This window comes from Papaver somniferum, unplaced genomic scaffold, assembly GCF_003573695.1.
Source record: "Papaver somniferum cultivar HN1 unplaced genomic scaffold, ASM357369v1 unplaced-scaffold_131, whole genome shotgun sequence".
Lineage (NCBI taxonomy): Eukaryota > Viridiplantae > Streptophyta > Magnoliopsida > Ranunculales > Papaveraceae > Papaver > Papaver somniferum.
This window is the reverse complement of record NW_020622270.1, coordinates 1,917,900-1,926,312: the sequence shown is the minus strand read 5'-3', so window position 1 is coordinate 1,926,312 and position 8,413 is coordinate 1,917,900. Positions and strand designations below refer to the sequence as shown.

Below are 8,413 nucleotides of genomic sequence, written 5' to 3'. Positions count from 1 at the left end.
AAGGAAGATAATAATCAAAATCAAAATTAAAAACATCACAGATTCACAATAATAATCATAATCAAAGAAATTTCGGTTACCTGTTGTAGACTTCTTGTTAACTTATTGAATTAATCAAATAAACAGTGATGGATTTGGTGGTGTTTAACGTGTGTTCTTATGAACACAGTGATAGAGGAGGAGACTCAGGACAGGAGAGCGGCGAAGAAGAAGAAGGAAAAAGAAAATGAACCACTTCTATTTCTAACCCTAACTTCATTCCTATATATACTAGATATCTACCACCGTTAGATTAGATATAAATCTAACGATCACAAATGATCGATACAATCTGTACAGTTCGGCACGGGATATGGGTAGGGCCGAGTACCTATACCTCCCTAGCCCCGGTTCCTATTTTTTGGACCGGTACCTGTATCCCCTTCTTCAATTCGGGACAAAAACAGGTACGGTTCCACCGATTCCGGGACGCTCCGTCGGTCCGGCTCGGTTCCTATGCACCCTTAACTAGAACTGAAAAATACACTACATATTGTTACTCTTATAGAATCGGTGCAACTGAGCATACACGGGGGGCAAATTAGAGCATACCTTTTGAGTGTTGAGATCCATGAGTAAGCATTGCCACCATGTTAACAACTCCAAGACAGCTATCTACGTATATATAGAGCGTTGTTTTTTTGTCGTTGTTTCCCTTCTTACACCAAGAATTTATCCACTTTTTCTTTTTGTATAGAGCCGACCTAGTTTTCTTAGCGTCATCATCATCAGCAACGGCAGTACTACTACGTTTTTGATCGGCTATGCACTACTATTAGTCGTAATCATTTTAGTATCATCAGTAGTAGTACTAGTACTACTTTTTTAATCGACTATACTACTGCTCTTGATCATCTTATTATTACCTGTTCTCATCACACATAGGCTGCCGAATATATTTCGATATATCTCGTAATCCCTTTCATCACCAGGATTCTCATTAGAGGTAGTATTATTTAACGTTGTATTTCCTTTGTCCTGATGATTCAAACATAAGCTCGGTTCCTTTTCATCATCATCGTCATCATCGTCATCATCAAGTAGTAGTGCGTACCGGCTTTCCAGCTTAACCAGTAGTGATAATGTCGTTACTGGTAAGTTACTCAGAGGCATCTGCCTATAATCTTCAGCAGAATTGTCCGGTGCAGAATCATCTGATTCCATATCATCAAAAGGGTACTTCCCCGGTCGTAGAAGTTAATAAAGAGATTGTAGCTAAAGCAGATTAGGACTTAGCTGTATGACATCTATAAGAATTAGGATTTATTTTTGGTTCTCAATATGATTTGTTTCCTACTAGGTAATCATTTATTGTTCGAATTCTATTTGGTTTAGTATTATTTTTTTTCTATAAAAGGGAACAAGTCTATTGTAGCTAAAGCACATTACAAATTTTCAACTTGCTTTCTCTCTACTTGCTTTGCTTACTGTCTGTATTTAATTGGTTTGAAGATGAGTGACATCAATGCTGCTTCTGCAACTATGGATCAACAGTTGCAATATGATCATTCACTTGACGTAACGCCGCCACAGCAAGGTGGATCCAAATCTTTTGATGATGATGGTCGACTTAAAAGAACAGGTAAATACTAATCATCACTTTTAATATTGTCAAAGTATTTTTCTTTTTGACTGGAAAATATAAATATATATTGAAGATTGTGATTAAACCTGCAGGAACCATATGGACAGCGACTTCACATATTATAACGGCCGTCATAGGATCAGGAGTGCTGTCATTAGCATGGGCCATAGCTCAGCTTGGTTGGATTCTTGGTCCAGCTGTGATGTTGGTGTTCGCCTTTGTGATTTACTACACATCCTGTTTACTTTCTGACTGCTATAGAACTGGTGACCAAGTTACTGGCACGAGAAACTATACTTACATGGATGCTGTTAGCACAAATCTTGGTGGCTCTAAGGTCAAGCTTTGTGGGTTGATTCAATACATAAATCTTTTTGGTGTGGGAATTGGATATACGATTGCAGCATCCATAAGTATGATGTGAGTTCACCTAAACCTTCTATTTTGGGTTAATTTTTCTTTTCATTACATGCATAGTTAAATATAATTTTGTTCTGATCTCTTTTTTGGTTTGTTAATTTGAACAAAACAGGGCTGTTGAGAGGTCCAACTGTTTCCATGCTAGCCACAATGATAACCCGTGCCTTACATCGAGTACCCCATACATGATCATATTTGGTGTATTACAAATCATATTCTCCCAAATACCAGACTTTGATCAAATTACATGGCTATCAAAGGTTGCTGCAGTCATGTCGTTTACTTATTCCGGGATCGGAATGGGTCTCGGAATCGCTAAAGTGGCAGGTTAGCTTCCTTTCTGTGATTCTTTTTTTTCTTCTAGTAATTGGTTTCATATTTATATTAAAATTGCTGAAATCTGTATACATTATTCTTTTGTTTAGAAAATGGGACATTCAAAGGAAGTCTGTCCGGAATTAGCATTGGTACGGTAACTCAAGCCCAAAAGATATGGAGGAAATCCCAAGCGCTTGGAAACATTGCTTTTGCTTACTCGTATTCGATGATCCTAATCGAAATTCAGGTACAAATTATTTTTTTACTTTTTCTAGCTGCACCTCTTTAGTCTTCATTACTAGGAAAAATTAAATCACTAACTGTGTTTATTTGGCACAAACAGGACACATTAAAAGCACCACCATCAGAAGCTACAACTATGAGGAAAGCAAGTTTATTCAGTGTTTCAACTACGACCATCTTCTACATGCTTTGTGGATGTATGGGCTATGCGGCATTCGGTGACATGGCACCAGGAAACCTTCTAACAGGGTTTGGGTTCTACAATCCATATTGGTTGGTCGATATTGCCAACGTTGCAATTGTAATTCACCTTGTTGGAGGTTACCAAGTCTATTGCCAGCCCTTATTTGCCTTCATCGAGAAATGTGCAGCAACTAAATGGCCAAAGAGTGATTTCGTCAACAAAAACTTTCAAGTACCTATCCCAGGATGCCGCCCTTACAATCTCAACCTATTCAGAGTTGTTTGGAGAACACTATTTGTGGTGCTAACTACACTTATATCGATGCTTCTTCCGTTCTTCAACGATGTTATTGGGATTATTGGCGCATTTGGCTTCTGGCCGTTAACTGTTTATTTCCCGGTGGAGATGTACATATCACAGAAAAAGATACCCAAGTGGAGTCCCAAATGGTTTTGCCTTCAACTACTGAGCGCTATTTGTTTAGTAATCTCAATTGCAGCTATAGCCGGATCAGTGGTAGGTGTCGTTGCTGATCTTAAGGTTTATCATCCCTTCAAATCTAACTATTGATGGCTCAAGGAAAGGAACCGTCCGCTGACTGAGAGAAATCGGCCACTAGGCATTCACCAAGTTGTAGTTCCCTGTTCATAACAATATTAAAAGTTTCGTATCAAATGTAGCATTTTACTCTTTTTGTTGCAGTAGTCCGTATGTATTAATTAATTTATGTGGAAATCAAGTACTATATGGTTCTCTTAACCTGTTTGTTCCCTTGTTCAATATTAACGTAAGACTTTCACAAGATTCGCTTAAAATATTTCACATTCATTCAAATACTGAGCACGTAGCCATGGTGTGGTCTACTGAATTGAGCATCAAAGTTCTTTGACACATTTTCTTCTTCGATCGACAATCTTTCGTATAGTGGCCTTTTTTATCCACAAGCTAAACATTCACCATCACACTTATTTTCTTCTCTCTGCTACTTGATTCACTCAAAGTCATCATCTGAAATTCTTGGACTTGCGCCATGACAAACTTGCTATCTGTCATCTTGAGGTCCGAGAATCAAGCAACTATGAGTTTCTTCACTCCCCCGATTCGATCTATATTTCTTCTCTAAGGATCCCCATACTTCCTTGGCAGTATTCATAGGATGATAACACAAATATAGGTTGAACCCGATTTGGTCTATGTTTATTTTGTATTCTTTAGTGAGTGGGTTTCAATAACTAAGAAACCACATAATGAGAACAGTTACAAAATCTGGTGGAATATCTAAAGACGCTTTATTGCAGAGAGCTTGGTGCGTCGTTGCTGGCTGCTGTTGAACTTGAAGTTGATACAAGCCGGAGAAAAACCTACCCTGACCAATCACTTGTTTCGTGAGTCGGTCCTGAAAGAAACAAGAATTATGGGAAAAATAAGCAATACAATTAGACTGTTGAGTTAATTGACTCACAGACATGAGATTAAACTGGAAATTTGGAATGTGAGGCACATTCGAGAGTTTAAGAGTAGACGAGAAAACAACTTCGCCAATGTGTTTGCATTTGAACTAATGTTTGAACAGGTGAATAAGAAGTGAAAAATTGTAAAGAGTTGCAAATATGGTGTGTTGCACCACTATCTATAAACCAAGGATCAATAAAGGCAGTAGTTAGAAGTTTACCTGCAAAGTTCACTCGAGGCTCCATCGGTGTAGCTTCAGCTGGAGGACTTGCAGTAATGTTCTGTTGCTCTTCTTCTTGTTGAACAAGGCTAAAAATCCTCAGGTGTGGTCTATATTTATTTTGTATTCTTTAGTGGATGGGTTTCAATAACTAAGAAACCACATAATGAGAACAATTACGAAACCAAACAATTGAACAGAATAATCTAAAGATGAATAATCCATTTCAACGGCATCAATATCAACTTCTAATGATGCGCTATACATCTGATCTGACAGAGCAAATCAATCAGAGCTTGAAAAATTTGGCCAAAAGAAATCTTGCGAACACACTTAGATTGAGATGTCGGTTATTAATTTCATAAGGTAAAGCTGTTACCAAATGCGTTCTTCTTTTTCAGCTTGAAATCTGGAAAAATCCTTTCCACTGTTATAATATGGGATACTCGAAGGTAGGAGCTGTTTGAATAATTCATCCTATGGATCCGCAATTTAATAACGGAAATACAGCGATAATCAAGGATCAACGTGAACATTTCTTCCAATATTGCTCTTCTTCTTGTTGAACAAGCTAGCCCAATCATAATAGGACCATCTCCAATAGCCCATCAAACACAAACCCATTACTTGAAGAACTCCAACAATTTGATTCATACATTAACCAACATGATTATTCTTAAAACAACAACCAAGATTGAATGATACAAGATTGTTAGTATCTTTTTTCTTAGAAACAACAAGAATTAAATTGACCCAGGTTTCTAAAACGACTTGGATTTTGGCAAACAGCAAACATACTTTGGAGCCTAAGAGTGCATGAAAAGCATCAACATGAAGCCAGTAAAACTAAGGAAAGCAAGATTATGTAACTACACTTGGTACATGGAACAATTCAAAAAATTAAATCCCAAGCATTCTCAATCTTTGGCCGTTAAATTTGTAAAAAATTCAAAATTTCCATCCCCAACCGTGTAGTGTTGATTGGTTGTGCTTCTTGTTTTACCAAGAAAAATACAAGGTAATCAGCAGAGCACTCACAATTGGGTCTGCATCGACCTTGGAAAGGCCTTGAGATAATGTAATTACGGTAAAGAGGCCGCTCTATTCCCTCCCTGGGAGTGAAGTCAATACAGACAAAGCAGTTGCGTCTGAACTTAAAGATAACATCTCCATTGGACTATAATGCTCATGCAACTCATCCTGTCCCATCTTCCTTTGAATTTTTTTGTAGGACTTGTCAAAATACCTCCAGTGATTTTGGATCATAATTCTACCTTTCATGTAATAAGAGAATATTTAAAATGTTACAGGAAGAACAACACAATCGGATCTGTGGCGCAATGGTAGCGCGTCTGACTCCAGATCAGAAGGTTGCGTGTTCGATTCACGTCAGGTTCAGTTTTTTCATTATTTTTTTCCCTTTATTTGTTGTAACAGGATGAGTTGCATTTTGCTTTTCGAAATAAAAACCTTGTCGTTATTTTTTTTGATTTATGAATTCGAACAAGGTTAAGGAGAAAAACCTATTTTTTTCAATTTGCGCAACTGATGACATGATTGTGATGCTGGGGTTATTGTAACCACAATAGCTGACCATGAGATGTGAACGTCGCAAGATATTGTCAGAGGTTACAGTTAGTTTCTGGCCACATCTAAGTATGATTTGGTTCAATTTTAAATGACTTAACACTTTCATAACAGATGACGTACTGTTAGCGATTTGCAGAATGTGTTGCAGAATCTGTGTCAATTTAATTGTCAGTTCCGTAAATAGCAGAGTTCAGAGAACTTTACTGTTAGCGTACAAGACTGAACACGACATACTGCAGTCACAAAGTATTAATTAGACTTAATCTTACTAGCAACAGTCAAAGATTAATTCGAAGTGCTTCGCGTCAGAACCGTCTAGGAACATGCACTAGACTGTTTTAACAAACATACAGACATTAGACACCTCTATGTATGCTGTGGTGAACTGAATTGGTAACCTGCAGATAGTTAATTAAACTAATGTTCTAACCTGAACTAAATAAATCCAGTCTGCTAAATTTCTAGCAAGGAACCCAGACTTCGTATTGTGTGCAATACACCACAGTTGATTAATCCGTAAACAAAGCATTCAAATTGAATCAACTGATTGTAAAGTGAGTATAACACGATACAATACACATCAGTCTTTGGATATATATGTCAATGCTAGTTAGCAGCATGTCAATTTAACTCGCAATAATTGTTGTTACATTTGCCTTGAAGAGTCCTGCAGATTCATCCGTCAGACAACCCTGCAACTGTTTCTTCTCTCCACTTTTGCAAGGGGACAACTATGGATCTTGGGTCCGTGGCATTACCAAGGCCCTGAATGCAAAAGGGAAGCTTTGATTCGTGGATGGCTCTTTTCCTCCTCCAGCTGATGATCTAGCTTATCAATGTTGGAAGCGCGTTGTGATGACCTTGTTGGAAGCTGGCTGACATACGAGATAGTTGTTTGTATGCACCATCCTCCCACGCTATTTGGAAGGATCTTCAGGTACGATTTTGCATCTCCAACGCTCATATATTGTTAGGGTTAAAGTCTGCCATTGCTGCTATACGCCAAGAATCCATGTCTGTTTCATTGTACTAGACAAAAAATCAAGACTTTATGGGACCAGTATGATTCCCTTTTTGCAACTCAAGTATGCATCTGTGGAGCTGGGAAATCCTTACTTGAACGTCTTGAACGTGATCGAGCTATGGAATTTCTGCAAGGCCTATATTTTGTATTCTTTAGTGGATGGGTTTCAATAACTAAGAACCTCATAAAATGAGAACCATTATAAAACCACAGCGCCAAACCAAACCATAACCAAAAGATTGAACATAAAAAAAAAATCTGAAGATTCAGATGAATAATCCATTTCAAGAGCAGCAACATCAACTTCTATTTTCGTAGAGTTCCTATGAAATGCTTTCTTCCCTGCCATATGATATGGGATATATATATAGTAGAAAGTAGGAGCTATTTGAATAATTCACCGTATGGATCCGTAATTTAATAACGGAAAACCAGCTATAATCAAGGATCAACATGAATATTTCTTCCAATGTTGCGTCCCAGACTAATCCAACTCACAAGCTAGCCCAATCAAAGTCCAACAATTTGATTCCTTCAAATCCCAACTTAAAAAATTAGGAAGAAAGTCAAAGATTACCATTGTTGCAATCTCCATTGCACCCTTAAAACTTCAGATTTTTCTAAGCACACTGAGGGGATTATGAAGAACCCTAACCTAACCTGCAAAGTCAAAAAAAAAGAAAGAAGAAAAATGATCAGAAAATTAAGAAACAAGCGCCACTGATACAAGAAAGTATTCTCTGTACAAAATCAAAAAAAGGTAGAGTTTAATACAAATATGAAACCAAAGTAATACTACAAACAACATAAAAGACCATGATTGTATATCCTATCAAAAATCAACAAATTGATTACTCAAATCCACCTCAATTCCCTTCACTCCCGAGTCCTAACTAATAAAAAGAAAAGAACACGTCCACCAATTTACACAATATCAAGAAAGAAACATCACTAGTACTGCAAGGTTATAAATTGGCTGCATTGATTGGTTACCTGAAACCAACATAAATAAGGGTTTATCACAGTTGATTCGGGTTATTGATACACTTAACAAAATAAACAATCATCAAAATATCCATTAATAACCTCCATTATTAGGGTTCACACCTGCATGATAAACCTCGAGTGCAATAGTTTCGAGAGAGTCGAGCATCAACCGAAAAATCAAGAATACAAAGCAATCAACACAAAATCATGAAGAAAGTTTTCTAGGGATTAAATTCTCAGAGAACCAATAGCAGAAGAAAGAAACCGAAATATATTTATAAACGAAAAACCCACATAATTAATATTTGCTCTTCATAAACCTAAGACGTCTCTTTGATCAGGAAAGGAGAG

The 8,413-nt window shown here is 37.3% G+C and overlaps 1 protein-coding gene and 1 non-coding gene across 2 annotated transcripts; both read left to right on the top strand.

The window, feature by feature from the left end:
- Positions 1-1,521: 1,521 nt before the first annotated feature.
- Positions 1,522-3,981, top strand: LOC113332539 (amino acid permease 3-like). Its single transcript, XM_026579086.1, has 5 exons — positions 1,522-1,621; positions 1,717-2,044; positions 2,157-2,371; positions 2,470-2,609; positions 2,706-3,981. Exons 1-5 carry the CDS (start codon positions 1,522-1,524, stop codon positions 3,357-3,359), a joined length of 1,437 nt encoding a protein of 478 aa, XP_026434871.1. The 3' UTR covers positions 3,360-3,981.
- A 1,806-nt stretch (positions 3,982-5,787) lies between these two features.
- On the top strand, positions 5,788-5,859 carry TRNAW-CCA. The gene has a single exon. It is a non-coding gene; the product is annotated as a tRNA-Trp (tRNA).
- The last annotated feature ends 2,554 nt before the right edge of the window (positions 5,860-8,413 follow it).

Excerpts from the sequence above, each read along its gene's own strand:
- LOC113332539 (XM_026579086.1), top strand. The coding sequence starts at position 1,522 with ATGGATCAACAGTTGCAATATGATCATTCACTTGACGTAACGCCGCCA. Across the intron at positions 2,372-2,469 it reads CGGAATCGCTAAAGTGGCAG|AAAATGGGACATTCAAAGGA; the intron begins GTTAGCTTCCTT and ends TCTTTTGTTTAG. Across the intron at positions 2,610-2,705 it reads TGATCCTAATCGAAATTCAG|GACACATTAAAAGCACCACC; the intron begins GTACAAATTATT and ends TGGCACAAACAG.